At 37.8% G+C, this 17,011-nt stretch overlaps 1 protein-coding gene across 9 annotated transcripts in view; it reads left to right on the top strand.

Moving 5' to 3' along the window:
• Bnc2 (basonuclin 2) overlaps window positions 1–17,011 on the top strand; it is a 403,502-nt gene that overhangs the window by 370,274 nt on the left and 16,217 nt on the right. For 4 of the 9 annotated variants that reach the window (XM_047523680.1, XM_047523685.1, XM_047523679.1 and 1 more), the window contains 2 exons: window positions 13,911–15,880; window positions 16,342–16,407. In XM_047523680.1, the coding sequence (XP_047379636.1) occupies window positions 13,911–15,880; window positions 16,342–16,407 (2,036 nt within the window). The remainder of the gene's footprint in view (window positions 1–13,910; window positions 15,881–16,341; window positions 16,408–17,011) is intronic. The other 5 variants (XM_047523681.1, XM_047523682.1, XM_047523684.1 and 2 more) reach the window with 2 other exon arrangements.

Genomic DNA, 17,011 nt, shown 5'->3' on the forward strand with positions numbered 1-17,011 from the left:
GAGAATGATTGTGGAGAAAGGCAGAGGGATTCTGAAGTGGGTACTACTTTGTAGTTTTCACGGAAGTTTAAGGCAAGTCGTGCTTTGTTTCTGGAGCTTCAGAGGTCTCAGCAGGAGATGCTGTTGGAAAGGTAGGTCAGATCTACATTGAGGGGACTTCAGTGCCAGATAAGGGGATTTATTATTTATCTTGCCTACCATAGGGAGCCACTGAGGGTTTTCTAGGAAAGGGAGTAAAATAACCTCTAACCTCTGTTTTTGGAAATGTGGTGGAAGTGTATGAAGAGTGGATTAAAGTGAGTAGGGAAATCCTGCTATTTATTTCCTTAATGACTGTCTCCACCTGTTAACTTCTACCCAGGAAACTTTGGCATTTATATTGATCCTTTCAGGATTGTCTCCCTTTCTACAACTCGCACTGATTTCACAAACTCAATAAAATACTGTTTGTGCTCATCTTCTTTAAGGTGACACCAAGAGTTTATCTTCTCTCATTATCTCCCCTAAACATACAGGCAAGCAGAGTTGGGTATACCATTAGCAAAGGTAAAAGAGGCAATGAAATCCAGCCTTCAAAGAAAAAGAAAGTTAATGATTTAGAAATTCACTTTCCACAGTGACTATGTCTCCATCGATAGCCTTAAATAGTTTTTTTTAAAAAAACAGGAAAAGATTTTAACCCCTTAGTGGTTGTCACAGTGATGTCCGTCTTAACTGGGATTTCATTCCCTTTAACTTAAGAGACTAAAAGAAAAGGGCGTGATGTGATGCTTCCATTTTGGCCTGCAGCACCTGCTCTGCTAAGGCTGCATTGCCTGAACACAGGACAAGACAGTACGATCAGTCTTTGGGGATCGGAGCCCTAGGGGTTGTGCTTAGAATCCATCAGGCCCTTGGGCGAGGCCTGTCAACTGTGCCTTTCATGTTTTCCTTTCCTTTTGCTGCAGCTTTTTCTTCCAGCCTGTTCAGCGAGTGCACCAAGAGGCACTGTATGTGCGAGCATGCATGCTTCCACCAAACAGGTTTATCATCATTGCCTTGAGCCCCTCCTTTCAAACCCGTGGCTGTCATGAGGCAATTTCACGCAAACTTTCTACATGCCCAACTAATTGAGAGAGTGGAAAATCATCCCTTAAACTGCAGTGGCCCTGTTTCTTATGCTTGCCAGTTGTCCATTGCCCTGGTGTCATTAACAGAGTCAATTTGAGTATTTCACATTTTGAAATGTTTTAAGATACTCCTTAAGTGGCCATCATCTCAAGAAGCCAGTTGTCTCTGCCCTTTCTGATATAAATATTTATTTATCTGATAATCTGCAGAATCATAGATTTAAGATTAAAAACAAATTTTTCTAGATTATTTGCAGTTGACCCAATCTGTCTTTTTCCTTTTTAATTTGAAGAATCTCATATTGTCTTAATTTTCCCTGTAAATTTTATCAGAGCAGATGTAGTCACCCTGGTGCGGCAAGGGACTAAACTAATTTCATTGATGTAAACATTGTTAAACAATTTCAAATGCAACTTTGGATACAGTGTTTCTGAACCTGTTTAATAATGTTTAAAAATGCATCAATGAAATTGGCTTAGCCTGTGGCCTTTATTACATTATCTGTTCTCAATTACATAGATTCTGTGTTTTGTGTCTGGACTAGTTATAAGTAACTGAAAAAAATGATCCCAGCTGAAGAGTGTGTCTTATTCCTAACCCATTTAATTTGATTTAAAATTGATAAACCTTGGAAAATACTTCCAGAATGCCATATCAACTATTAAAATAATAGGAAATGCATTCTGGAGGTCAGACTAGCATTTTTATTTCACTTTCCCCTGCCCCCTTTTTTCTTTTATCCCTGTTGCTCTTCACCTTCCACTCACCCCAGTCCCATTGTTGTGACTCCAGAACTAAATCCCAAGCTATCAGTTCTGAAATGTAACATAAAACATTAAATATGTTTTTACTAATTGTGATCTGCTAAAATCCAAGCTCTGTGCTGAAGCTTTTTTTTTTATTTTAATTTCAGAAGTAGTATTTAAGTGATGACATGCAGTAATTTGTTCATTCTTCTGTCAGTATAATTTACAAGGCAATGGCAGATAAACATAGCAATACAAGATTCATTTACGGTGACACAATGGCAGATACACAGAGCAGAACCCTGCCTATGAGATAAAGTGGACTGAGTGACTTATGCAGTAATTAGGGGATAATTGTCATTAACCTCACAAACAGTAGTTTACCCATATTGTTTAAAAGGCTCCAGGATGCGTAATGACAAGGTAATCTGTCAAAGCGCTAGGGGGAAATATTAATAAGATTTGTGCAAGCCTGGATAGAAAATATGCAGAAAGCGGCCACATTAAGCTAATTGGTGGATGAATATACACTTGTAAAAGTGCTTCTAATGGCACGTTTGCTGCTCTCCAAATGACTGCCGTTAATGTGGAGAAGTGGGCTGCTTAGAAAGTCAGGACTGCTGGGACAGGAGGGTATTAAGGCATGCAGACGTGGTTATTACCTTGTGCTCTATAATGCATGCTTCCTCTTCGGATCCTTCTTTATTTTGAATTCCTGAGTTTTTTGTTATAGTAACATATATTGATTATTTACTCTGATTATTCTGGTTTTGATCTATATTTGTTCAGTCAGTCACCAATCCCAAATCACTTCTCTTTTGTGGCCAAATAAAATACATAATATCTATATCGATAGCTGCTTATAAATATACAGAAACACAAACTATTAATACATATGTGGATTTATAATTATACACACATGTGTATGTGTGGGTGCCTTTTATAGGAACACATTTAATCTGAACAATCAAAGGAAAGTATATCCATCAACAGCCTTGTGTATGTGTTACAAGTAATAATGTGTTGTTCCCTGATGAATGCTAAAGCAGGAAATTAATCTTTGTGTTCCACTGCTGTTCTTATACCCAGAGAAGAACAAAGTTAAATCTCCCAATACATCTTTCTGTTCAATCACACTCACAGTCCTCAGTGTGTTTTATGGAATACTCAATCCTCACTGTTTTATGGAATGCTGCTCAGTGAGGGCTCCGTCCCTTTCTCCCCCTACTCCCTCATATCCTAATGAATATGTTAAAAAGTTCCTGTGGGTTGTTCAATCAGCTTTGAAGTGATTCAAAGCACAATACGAGAACTAGAATCATCCATTCAAGCTTTGGAAGCTCTATACAAATTGAGAATCTTGAAACCAACTGATAGCACTCGTAAGATTAGAGTTTGAAACCTTGAATTGTTCCAAGGTTTTGACCCTCACCTGATGTGTAAAATCACCTTCATCATGAAAAAACTTTTCTTGCACCTATGTTTGCTGTTTATCAGACATCATAGAAAAGCAGATAGAAAGAATTTCTGGGGGGTGTGGCACTAATGTCTAGGTATATAAAGCCCCAGCACAGCCCCACAGATTCCTAAAGACCTTCTACAGATGTGGTGGCAGAACTTTGGTAATGAAGTGGGGAGGTAAGCTAGAAAATGTAGACCTCAAAGCAAAAGTGTCAGAAAGGCTCTGGTGAATTTTATTTATTGCAAAGCAAGTAGATTTATAGTTATCTTGAGACTCCCCTTTATCTAAGGGGAGAAGAAAACAAGACCTTTATTAGGGACCTTCCCTCTCTTTCCTCCTGTTTCCATGTTTTCTCTGATGATCTCCAACTGTGCCTTTGCTGTCCTAAACTAGAAACTGATTTACTCTGTAGAACCTCAGTGATCTCCAAGGGAATAACATGTCTATTTAAAGAGTTTCACTAGGGGAGCATCTTGTATACAAAAGCTGATTTTTTTTTTTTAAGAACCACACAGATCTCTTAAAGACTATAAATATTTATTAACATAGCTTTATTTTTGTGTAACAAATGTTTTTTGGAATGGTTGACTCTTCAAATTGCAGAATTTTCACAAGCCCTACAAATGTGATTTGGGGGATTTCCAAAGCCTCTTAGGGATTTCTTGGGCAGTTTCCCCAGTTTTCAAGCAAAGTTTTCACTTGAATTGGTCACTGAATTGGCCAGAGGTCAGAATTAATCCAGAAGAATTAGCACCTCTATCACATCATGGATAGGCAGTTTACACTAAAGAACCAAGGGAAGGACTCAGAATATAGGATAGTACAGGAACCTCTCAGAAAAAGAAAAAAATGCCTGCTTTCAATCATAAATGCATATATTCTGAAAATAAGTTGTTGGTTACACAAGTTGGTTAAAAGTAGAAATGCCAGGGTTTAAAACATTTTAATTAAGAAGGTTTGTATGTCCAGATCCTAGCCATAGATAGTAAAATAGTACAATTGAAAGCTCATTTTTACTGAGGCTTAGAAATTTTACACATGGGGAAGTTGAAGCTGGATATTGATGATATCTAGAACCAAGACTAGAATTTTTAGATATCTTTCATCATGCTCTTAATATTATTTCCTTTGTGATGAATATGTTTAAGTTATTTAAGCAAATTCAAAATTTTGCAACTTTAAGGTGCACAGTCTGTTTTGGCCTGTAGGGTATAGAGTTAGATAATCTGTGCTTGAAGTTAAAGACCTGGGTAATTTTGTAATAAAAGTTAATATGCTAGGAATATCAGTTTAGATTAGGTTTTTCTATTTTGAAACTTAAATGATACCTATGATACTATTACTAAACATAAAAATGTGTCTTTAAAACAGTCTCAGGTTTGATTTACAGAGGAGGTAGATTGCTTGAAAAATACTTTTGAGTCTTTGAAGTGTAGTTATAGACATTGCATAAAGTAGTTTACTCCTGAAATTTTTAATAGGGCAAAGCAAGGCACCTGCTTTATTTATTTGCAAACAATTGCTCATATAGAAAATACATGACTGGTTTTAAGCTAGACATGGTAAAATGCATGGGTACAGAAAAGAAATTCTGATAGGCCTGTAATTGAGCTTAGCTGGAGCTTTTATGATTAAATATGCTGTAAAACCAGAATGATCTATCGTAATCATAGTTTTCAAAATAAAAATGCTATATAGATTGTTACTGAGGGAAAAGAGGAAAATACAAATTATACTTATATGGTTCATAATCAAGAGTGTTCTATTAATATCATGAATTTTCTCAATTCTAAAGTCAAACAATGTATTTTAATAATCTCAAGAACCATATGAATACTAGTGCCCTGGCATTTTGAAAATGTTATTTTGGTAAGAGAGGTAATGATTTCAGAAGAATGTATTATTCAACTTACCACTACATTTTTGTATTTAAAAAAAAATCTTTTTAAAGATGAGTATAGCTGCTGGAGAAGTTGAGGCAGGAGTATCACAACTTTAAGATGAGCTTGGGAAACTGTCTCAAGACTCTGTCTCAAAATAAAGTTTAAAAAAAGACTGGAATGTAGTTCATTGGGTTTGGTCTCCAGTACCAACAAAAACAAAAACAAAAATTTTTTTCAGTGTGACAAGTATTTTCAAAGGTGGATCAGAAAAATAAGTCATAGATAATTGTATGTTAGGAAATACGTAGAAAAACAGAAGCATGGGCTGGGGAGATAGCTCAGTCGGTAGAGTGCTTGCCTTGCAAGCATAAGGCCCTGGGTTCGATCCCCAGCACTGCAAAAACAAAACAAAACAAAACAAAACAGAAGCATGTTGCTTCCTTATGCTACCAACTCTCTTCAAGGGCCATGTTCCTCAAATCCAGTTTCATACAGGAAGAGGTAGTATGCCTTGTACTTCCTTTTCAAGTAATTCAGTATGCCTCACCTCATTATACCACCATTCTCTAAGATCAAGCATTTCAAACTCTACGTAAGACTGATATATAACAAGGTTAATGTACAAGAGTGAGCCAAGAGCAGTAACCTCTGTGTTCATGTGCATGTTTGTGCACCTGCATTTATGTGTGAAAAATGTTTTTAAAATATAGATCCTTTGTGCAAATAATATTTATAGAGAAAAGATTCTGATGTTAGCATGTCAAATAACAAGGATCAATAAAGTTTTCATCTTGACAGAAAATTCTTGAACACAAAGTTTTGTAAGAGCTCCAGTGTTCTAACCAAGAGTGGATATGCCTATAGCCCTCATTACTCACAGGGACTGGGTGGTATAGGAAAGATATTTCAAATCAAGTTCTTTATAACCTGGACACATTGAATTAACTTCAGCTTCCATAATCACAGCAAGCTGGTATGTACCTACTTCAAATATTGGCATGATCATTTCAAAACAAAGACTGCCTTGGGTTAAGGAGGAAAAACTTTTTCCAAGAGATATCCACATGGTTAAATGTTAACAAGTAAAGTCCAGTTTTGATTTTATTTGCAAGTCTTTCTGTCTGTACTACATCCTAATGATTCTTCCTCAAAGGACATCTCTGTTCTAGAAAGGAGAGGAAGGAGCAAAGACGTGATCCGTCAACATTGTATTTTGAAGGTAAACTGTGGTCTTGAAATTCTGCAAAATACATATTTCCAAATAATAGAAATTGAGTAGGTTTTTATTACCCAAAACAAATATTGTTTTTTTTTTTTTTTTTAAAGAAGTCTAATTTGATCCACTTGGTACAATCATAGTCCGAATGAGTATGTTTCATTCTGCCTCCAGATAACACAGTTGTTTCAGCTGGCCTTCTAGAAACATTAGCCCGAAATACTGGAAAAGCAGTTCCATAAAAGAGCTTTGTGTGAATGGAGAATGACATAAATTTGTTTACTTACATGACTAAACTGCTTTAATGTATATTGCGTAGGCTCGTGGTGCATCTTTCTCAGACAGTACCCATCAAGAAATATCTTTAAATTTACTAAAACAAACAAGCATGCCAAGTTCTTTTTCCACATAATTTCAAGTGTTTCTCAGAAATTATCACAACATTGCTTGAAAATTTTCCCTAAGTACTTCCCAGAATCTATTATTTTCAGTAAGAATTCTTTGTGTCCCCATTTGCATTCATCACTCCTCTTTGCCTGCCCTCCCCCCCCACCCCACCCCAACTCCCTCTCTTGCACACACATGTAAGCAGGCATGCTGACACACAAACATTGGCCCAGGTACACGTAGGAATGCCAAGTCAAATAAATGGGAGATCATCTAACCAAAAACAAAAAGGGGTGGGGGAATGAGGTAGTAGAGAACACCCAGCATAGTTAAACTTTTTAGCTAAGAGAAGTTTAAAAACTGGCTTAACTCAGAATGCCAATTTGAAATAGAAATATTTGCTTGTTATATATGGACACATCTTAGTTTCAAAATAAGTAACTGGCAGGAAAATGGAAGATTTTATGACTTGTGCAAGTTGTTTTCTTCATAACTGTTTGTGATGCTCAAAGGTGTCTGTTCCACAGAACACCTCCCTCAAACTCTCGTTGCTTTCAGCATCCAAAGCCATCTCCGTCCAGCCCACAGGTTGTATCCAGGAGCTCTCCATTTGTTCACCCCATCTATTAAGTTGATGGAATGCCCCTTTCCAAATTACCTGAGATCAGGATCTGAGTTCATCACTTGCTCCTCAGATGACCCAGAGTGATGTATTTCCTAATTTCTGAGTCATATCTTGATGCATGTCCACCTAAAGAGGTGGCCTGCACCAAGGCAGACAGAGGTAAGGGAAAGTGTGAAGATGCGTGCACATGGCTCATGATGGCTCATGACTGCTGTTCATTGATAGTAGCTCTGTGGAGAGGCAGTGTCTACATTTTATGATTACATTCCATTAGTAAAAATATGTGAAGTTTGTACTCTGACACATGTAAAACTGTTTCTAAATTAGTAATATACTATCGTGAGTCCATATGAAAATATCAGAAAAGAAATCATCTTTCTAGGTAAAAATTAACTAGAAATTCTCGTGTTTGCTCCTCATTTCATAATAATCTGTCACACGCACAGTGAATAGGAGAGAATGGGAACACATGTGTTTATGTTCAGACACAATATAATGCAAGAGGCAAAAAGTAATTGCGTTCTAAGTGTGAAATTTCATGCAATTTGCATGGTTTAATTTTAGAATCAACTTTATGGAGGTCTAATTTACATATAACAAAATCCACTAGTTGCAAATGTACACTCCATATAGTGACAGAAACATCAGTACAATCATGATACAGAACATTTCCATAGCTCCAAAAAAAGTTCCCTGATGCTCTGGGTAGTCAGTTCCTTTTCCCCGATGTTCAGCCCCTGGCATCCACTAAAATGCTTTCTGTCCGTCTTCTCCTATGATTAAAATGATAGAATATGTGGTCTTTTTGTGTCTGATCCAAATGCTTTTGCAGGTCATCCCAGTTAGGGTGTGCATAAGTAATTTATTCATTTTCATTGCCCAGTATTTTAGTGTATTAATAATCCCAAAATTGGTCCTCATACTTAAATATCTAGAAAACCTGATAAAATTTAACTTGTTTTGCATAGCATTGTCCCATGAGTTTTTAACTTAGCAATTAATATGAAGCTTTATCTGATAGAGTACTTAAGATAGGTAGGCTTGAAATTTGGTAATTTCTATAATTTTTATCCAAACCATTCCTCTTACCTTATATTTGAATTAATCTAAGGAAAAATACAACATTTTGATGGGAAACTGGTCATGAAAGTAAATTGCCAGTGTAGTTATGATGGAATAATTTCTTAATAAAACGTGTTTTGCAAAACTAGACATGAAATCAGAAACATATCTCATAAAACTCTCATTTTATTCTAAGTGGCCTGCAGTCTGTATAGCTTGCTGTCATTTAATTTAAAAGATCTAGGGCTGGGGTTGTGGCTCAGTGGTAGAGCACTTGCATAATACTTGTGAGGCACTGGATTCGATCTCAGCATCACATAAAAAAATTAATAAAGTTACTAAAAAAAAAAGAAATATCTAAAATTATATCCAAGGGGAAGAAGTATTTTAGTTTTTAGCCATTTTAGGATTTTCCTTTAAATTATATCTTAAATTTGACTGATGCTCTTATAATAGAAGAGAAAACTAAATTATGCTGTGTCTGTCTTTAAACTATTTGTTTATTTCTTACTAATTTAAATAATATTAGAATGAATAACCCCTAGATCTGTGGTGTTTGGTGTTCCTCCTTCATTTCCTTCCATGGACACAAAGCAGGCAATTTTCTTTCCTCCATGCTGTGACATGACCACAGGTGGGCTTGTTCTTAGACTAAGCTTGAGGTCACCTGACAACCTAATTATACTGAAGCCTCTTATTTGGTCTTCTTCCATCTTATTACATCCTATCCTTCTCTATTATCCCTCTTCCCCAGATAAGAGTAACCAACTAACTTTATTATACTTTGATTTTAAAACTTTAAGTCATATAAGGTGCTTTGATGTGAAAAAGGACTCTAATAACACCATTTAAACCATGTCAGCTAATCCTACAACAAAAAGATCTTTAAAAACTGCTCTTCTGGGTTGGGGGTGTAACTCCAGTGGTAGAATGATTGCCTAGCATGCTTGAGGCCCTGGGTTCCGTCCCTGGCACTGGGGAGGGGTGGAGTGGGGAGCAGAGACGGTGGGGGATGCTCTGCACAGCCATGTAAGAACTGAATGCCAGATTTCTACAAGTAATCTACCAGTTCCTGTGAAATAATAAAAGGAAGGGTTTTCATATAACATGCTCAAATGTAAATTATTTTAAGTGTTTTATACCTTTTCTGAGTCCAGTAAAACTGGTTTACAAGTCTAGATTATTTCATGTTACTAAATTTTTAATTAGTGATGTACAATTATTTTCACAGGAAATCAATACTTAAAACAATACTTTGCATTTAACTTAATAGGATGAATCTTATTATCCTCATTTTGTAAAATATTTCCCAATCTAACAGACTAAAGGTCAGTGAACTCTGACTTTAAATGGGAAGCCTAAAGGAATTGATTCACCAACTACAAATTTGCCTAGGAAGGAGAAAAGTCCAGTTACATACCCTGGTATTAAGTCATTCATGCACAAGACCAGTGACCTGGTATGGGTGGTTCAGTAGTCAAGATCTTAATACCAGCTTAAGAGATGGAATTTTTGTTTTATTAGTATTCATTCCATGATAACATTTGATTCTTTTTATAATTTCTATTCACTTTTGTAAAGTACATTTGATCATCTATACTTCTCAAACTATCCCTGGGGAAAACTAGTTTTTCCTGGTAGTCATTCTTCAGTCAATACTTAAATCTTAAAAAACAGAATTATATATATATATATATATATATATATATATATATATATATTTAGTTATTACAACAGTATCCATTTTCCTAAAGGTTTTCAAATGATTACTCCTCAGAATTACATGCAGACAGGTTTTTGGTGGTGGTGGTGGTTGTTTAACAAAGTTCCCAGACTGACACTGGTCCCTCTTGAATATCATGTAGATCTTTCCTGAAGTTCTTCCTTCACAGAAGAGTCTTAGGCTAATGTTTGAGAATCACTGTACCAGACCATGCTTATTTTTGTTACAAAGATCTTCAGAAAAAAACCTGTGCTTCCCTTGTTCCCTTTGGTAGTTTCTAATTTCCTTCAACCAGTTCATCTGTGGATATACCAAAACTTATGGCCATTCTTAGCAAGGAGCTTGCAGGCTCCTTTTGTTGCATAAGATCACCTTTGTTTCTTTCTGCAATTTTTCCATTAATGAATGTGATGGTATTAGATAATCTTGATCAAATATGAGTGATAACTAATTTGGAAAGAAGTTCTGTGGTTCTTCATATTACCTGGAGCCAGAGGGTACCCTGTCACAGGGCTGGCAGTTTGACTTCATGTGTAGATACTTGTGCAGTTCTTGAGTAGATTTGTTTGCAAAGGTGCTATGTTATACTTCTCATAAGTATAAATTGCTGCCTCTGTCTCCACTCTAAGTGAAGGCTCTTTTTTATAACACAAGATGCTAGCAAAGTTCTGAGTCTTTCTAAGATCTTCTCCAAAGTTAGTGACTCAACATCACAGTCTATTTTAGCAGAAATAGCTACTCTGGACTAAAAGACAGTCTGAAGTGCAGTGGTTTTAGAAATAGCAGCAAGAGTTGTGGTGGGACAAAGAAAAGAGTAATCTTATGGGACTGCTGTGCACTGTTGAGAGAAGACAGGGAGAAAGGAAATGAGATGCCTCAGGTGGGTGGGATCAGTTGCTATGGTTTCTAAGGTTCATTTCAATACTAGAGGCTACTGTCTGCTATGCATTCATTATTGACATGCAGATTTAGGTAGAGTCTACCCGAGAAGAATCTAGAGAAGATTAGATCTTTTACTGCTCAGGAAGCAATTGATAGTGAAAGGCTCCAGAAAAAGTGATCAAGAGAGTAGATTTGATGGTAAGGAGAGAATATAAAAATGGTATAGAAGTGGACATTACAGTGTTCTGGGGAAAGCCTGTTCAGAAAAAGGTTTTCTTGTCACTGTCACAAACCCAAAGTGCTGATTTAGGAAATGATATCACAAAATAATGGTCCAGCACACTGCTGAGACAGAGAACTTAGAGTCACAATTTCTGGGTTCAAGTCCTGGCCTGAAAGTCAGTGCCTTGGCAAAAACAAGCCCTCCTACATTTCTTCACCCCTCATTTCTTATCTGTTAAATATTCACTGAGCTCTGGAAGTGATGATGATGCTCAAATAAGATAAACTATATGAAATCACAACTTTAACTTTTTAACTTTTTTATGTTCCTGTAATACCAATCCCTTTATCTCCACCTATTTCAAAAAAATGATATGAGAGAAATCAGTATCTGTCTTGTTAAAAATGACTATTGCAGGACTCCAGGATCATCTGGAGTCACTAGGCACCCACATCATTATATGATTGTTCTGAGCACAGAGTTATATGGAAATATTTGATCTGAAGTCCAATTTTATCTATGTAGTGAGGAAGAGATAAATGTATTTGTCAGTTTTCATAGGACAGACACCCATATGTGTGCACCATACATACTGTTAATGTAAAATGACAGAATGCTAGGAGGGCATTTTATAGAGAATAGAACATAACTATCAGAGCTTCTTTTAAAAAATAATTCAAATAAATGACGAATATCTACTTAATCAAACTAGCTGTGATGACTCAGGGCATGATTGTGATCTGGAGGGAATTTTATACTCAAAGCCTGAGAAAAGACTTTCGACTACAAAAATAGTTCAGGTTCCTTATATCCCTCATCCTGCTTCCCTAGAGAAATGTTTTCATGTAATCAACATACAGTTGTTAAAATCAGAAAATTAAGATTTGTACAGAAATATTAACTAATGTAGAGACTGTCTTCAAATTTTGCCATTTTCCCAATAATGTCCTTTTTCTAATCTAGAATCCCTAAAATTGCACAATTACGTCTTTGTAGTCTCATTTATCTCTAACATTCTTTATTCTTTTGAATCTTACCTGACCTTTACACTTTGAAGAGTATTACCACTATTTTTGTAGAATGCCCCTCAGTTTTGGTTTGCCTGGTGTTTCCCCATGATTGGGTGGAGGTAAGTTTTTGACAAGAATGCCAAAAAAGTGAGACTGTGCCTTTCTCAGTGTATCCCTTCATGATGTCAACGTAACTTCCACCAGTGGCATTAACTTTGACGTCTCTTGTAAGGTGGTGTCTGATTTCCCTAATGTAACATTATGAGTCTTCCCTTTGTAATTAATAATTGTCTGATCATTTTTTGTTTGTTCTGGTGCTAGGGATAGAACCCAGGGCTATACACATGCCATGTGCATGCTATACCACTCAGCTGCACCCCCAGCTTTCTTTTGTTTTTCAAGGTTTTATGCTTTCTTAAACTGATGGTCAGGGTTGGAGCAAGTGTCATTCACAGAGGATTGCAAAGGGCCCTGTCCTAGTAGGTTTAAGGAATGATGCCTTATAAAATGCTGGAGTCATTATGTAAGTATTTAAGTAGATTCCTCTCAATCCAGGCTGAAATGGATTGCCTGACGTTACATTGCAGGATTTTTAAGTCCTACCTCCAGGCAAATCTCATAGTTACTAGGAAAAATGAAAGTGTGAAATGCTTTTTAATGTATATTTAACAACACATAGTCTGATGATTGCTGATGTGTAGTCTCTGTGGACTTCCTTTGCTATCAGAGGAGGATGCTAAGAGACAACTTTTTACCATTTATTCTATCTAAATCCATCACATGTTTACTTTTCAAATATCTGTGACTGTCATTTTTAACAAGATCATCAGAAGTCAAATACTTTAAGTCTAACTTAAACTTTGAGTCATAGGATTACAACCAATTTTCAGGAAAAGTACAATTACCTTTCACAAGTAATATTTCCCTTATTCTACCTTATGAAATTGCCTACTATTAAATGATGCTAAAATACAGCCATTTAAAAAAGAAAGATACAGCTTAGGGATGGGAGTATGAGGGGTAATGCTACTTTATTCATCTTTTTGATTCAGAAATTCACATAACTCCCACTTAAAGGAATTTCCATCATTGAATCCAGTCTCATGTCTGCTTGTGTTGAAGAAGTAAATTTCGCAAACTGTCCTTAATTCCTTCCTATGGTGTCACTATTTAATAAGGATTAAGGTACCATTTTTTTTGCATTTATACTGGGTTGCACAGCAAGAGTTCACGTCTTATACTAATATATGCTAAATAGTTGCATAGTATATAGATCATTGTTGTTAGAATAGCAGTACTGAAGGCATTTTAGATCACAGAGCCCCAGTGGTCTACATTTTGTTTGCTTTGACATTATTAAACTCAATCTGTTTCTCTAACTGTGACTCTAATTACTACATTTGCATGGCAGAAAAGTTTGCTTTGTGGGTTGATTTTTATTAACAGTGCTTGCATGTTGTTTTCTGCTCTCGCTCTCAGTGTTTCATGAGCAGTCAGAGCACCTTCAGTTGCATTGAATAATTATGCACAATCAATAAGTTTTTGTGTTTGTCTTTGTTGTTTCTTTGATGTGGCCTGTAGGATGCTGCCGGCAAGGTGCTGGACCGCTGGGCCATCATGTCTCGAGAAGAGGAAATCATCACCCTTCAGCAGTTTCTGCGGTTTGGAGAAACCAAATCCATTGTGGAGCTGATGGCAATTCAGGAGAAAGAAGGGCAGGCCGTGGCTGTACCATCTTCAAAGACAGACTCAGATATAAGGACTTTCATTGAGAGCAATAATCGCACCAGGAGTCCCAGCCTCCTTGCTCACTTAGAGAACAGCAATCCTTCCAGCATTCATCATTTTGAAAACATCCCCAACAGCCTTGCGTTTCTGCTTCCGTTCCAGTACATAAACCCTGTCTCGGCCCCTCTGCTGGGGTTGCCTCCAAATGGGCTACTTTTAGAACAACCAGGACTGAGGCTGCGGGAACCAAGCCTTTCAACCCAGAATGAATATAACGAGAGCAGTGAGTCTGAAGTCTCTCCCACACCTTATAAGAATGATCAGACACCAAATAGAAATGCTCTGACCAGCATCACCAATGTGGAGCCCAAAACCGAGCCAGCCTGTGTCTCCCCCATTCAGAATTCTGCCCCAGTCAGTGATCTCACCAAAACTGAACACCCCAAAAGCTCATTCCGGATTCACCGGATGAGAAGGATGGGGTCAGCCTCCAGGAAGGGAAGAGTGTTCTGTAATGCATGTGGGAAGACTTTCTATGACAAAGGTACTCTCAAAATTCATTATAATGCTGTCCATCTGAAGATCAAACATCGATGCACCATCGAAGGCTGCAATATGGTCTTTAGCTCCCTCCGAAGCCGAAATCGTCACAGTGCAAACCCCAACCCTCGCCTTCACATGCCTATGTTAAGAAATAACCGAGACAAAGATTTAATTCGGGCCACATCAGGAGCTGCCACCCCTGTCATAGCAAGTACAAAATCAAATCTCACACTCACGAGTCCTGGCCGGCCCCCAATGGGTTTTACCACTCCCCCACTAGATCCCGTCTTACAAAATCCTCTCCCTAGCCAGCTGGTATTTTCTGGGCTAAAGACTGTACAGCCAGTTCCTCCATTTTATAGAAGTTTACTCACTCCAGGGGAAATGGTGAGTCCTCCAACCTCCCTCCCAACCAGTCCCATCATTCCAACCAGTGGTACCATAGAGCAGCACCCCCCACCACCCTCTGAGCCAGTAGCGCCAGCAGTGATGATGGCCACCCATGAGCCTAGTGCCGACCTGGCACCCAAGAAAAAGCCCAGGAAGTCAAGCATGCCTGTCAAGATTGAGAAGGAAATTATTGATACCGCTGATGAGTTTGATGATGAAGATGATGACCCCAATGATGGCGGAGCTGTAGTCAACGACATGAGCCATGACAATCATTGCCACTCTCAAGAGGAGATGAGCCCAGGCATGTCTGTGAAGGACTTTTCTAAGCATAACAGGACCAGGTGCATTTCAAGGACTGAAATAAGAAGGGCCGACAGCATGACTTCTGAGGACCAGGAGCCTGAGCGGGACTATGAAAATGAATCTGAGTCTTCAGAGCCCAAACTGGGTGAGGAATCCATGGAAGGGGAGGAGCACATTCACAGTGAGGTGAGTGAAAAAGTCCTGATGAGCAGTGAGCGGCCTGATGAGAACCACAGTGAGCCCTCTCACCAGGATGTCATCAAGGTGAAGGAAGAATTCACAGATCCCACTTATGACATGTTTTACATGAGCCAGTATGGACTGTACAATGGTGGGGGGGCCAGCATGGCTGCCCTGCACGAAAGTTTTGCATCGTCTCTGAATTATGGCAGCCCTCAAAAGTTCTCCCCAGAAGGTGACCTGTGTTCTAGCCCAGACCCCAAAATCTGTTACGTGTGCAAGAAAAGTTTCAAAAGCTCCTACAGTGTGAAGCTTCACTACAGAAATGTTCACTTAAAAGAGATGCACGTCTGCACAGTGGCTGGCTGCAACGCTGCCTTCCCCTCGCGTCGAAGCAGAGACAGGTCAGTAAATCTCCATTGGCTGCTCCTGCTGAGGGTGGAGGGTGTCAGTGTCAGTCTTGTTGGACTTGACATTAAAAGATCCAACTTAGCTGTTTTTGATGCACTGCAGAGATTGTCCACAGTGACCATGTGATAACTAAGCTGCCATGCTCATGAAGGATTGTTGCAGTTGTTGCTTGTTATGATTAAGCATGCTGAATCATATGCCATCTTACCCAGTAATGCACGCCATTTTTCTCTGTGTGCTATGTACATGTGTGTGTGTGTGTGTATGTATTTCCATGCATCTAGGTGTGAATAAGTTAACTGTACACAGTTCCCTGCCTCCCCATTTACCTTTACTTAGAAGCCGCAGCTTCTGTCATATATATATCTAGATATATATATATTTCTGCTTTGCCTTGTGGCTTTTTAATTAAATCAATAAATTATCTTCATACACACATATTTATCCAATATAGAAACAGAAATTTACGGATGGAAAGAACCATAGGTCCAGGACATCGAGACAGCCTGCATCTCCGTAGGTATAACCAGAAATGTTATCATTCCTTACATGAGTATTTAGTGTGTCCTTAAATTCTTTAAGAGTCATGAAAATATCAGAAGAAAATGTGAAGCCAAAGTAATTGTTGATGTGGCGGTGTGGGTTTCTGTATTTTAATTTCACAGTGCCTTTGAGCACATCTCTAAAATGTAGTCTGCCATGGGAATTAGGCAAAGAAGGGGAGGCATGCATGTACTTTAGGATCAGTTAGAACGTATTATGTCCAGCCTTAAGATGACATCACACCCTAGCTATGTAGCAGCAGCTCTGAAACAGTTGGGTCTAAACAGAAGCAGCTGGTCCTAAACCTACCATGTTCTTTATTAAACCTAAAGAAAATGTAATATAAATGGAATATGCCAAGGTGATCAGTGGTGGGATAACAAGGTTATTTAGCCTTCACTGTGGAGATGATCCTGTGAGCAGATCATTTACATACTGCACCAGCTCAGGTGACACATCAGTTAATCCTTCCCATTATATTGGATTGTAGTTTGGGATTCTACGTTGTCTTTTTAAAATATTTTTTAGAGAAAATTTTATTATGTGACAAAAATCAATATATGTGGAAGAAACAAAATTAA

This window comes from Sciurus carolinensis, chromosome 14, assembly GCF_902686445.1.
Source record: "Sciurus carolinensis chromosome 14, mSciCar1.2, whole genome shotgun sequence".
Lineage (NCBI taxonomy): Eukaryota > Metazoa > Chordata > Mammalia > Rodentia > Sciuridae > Sciurus > Sciurus carolinensis.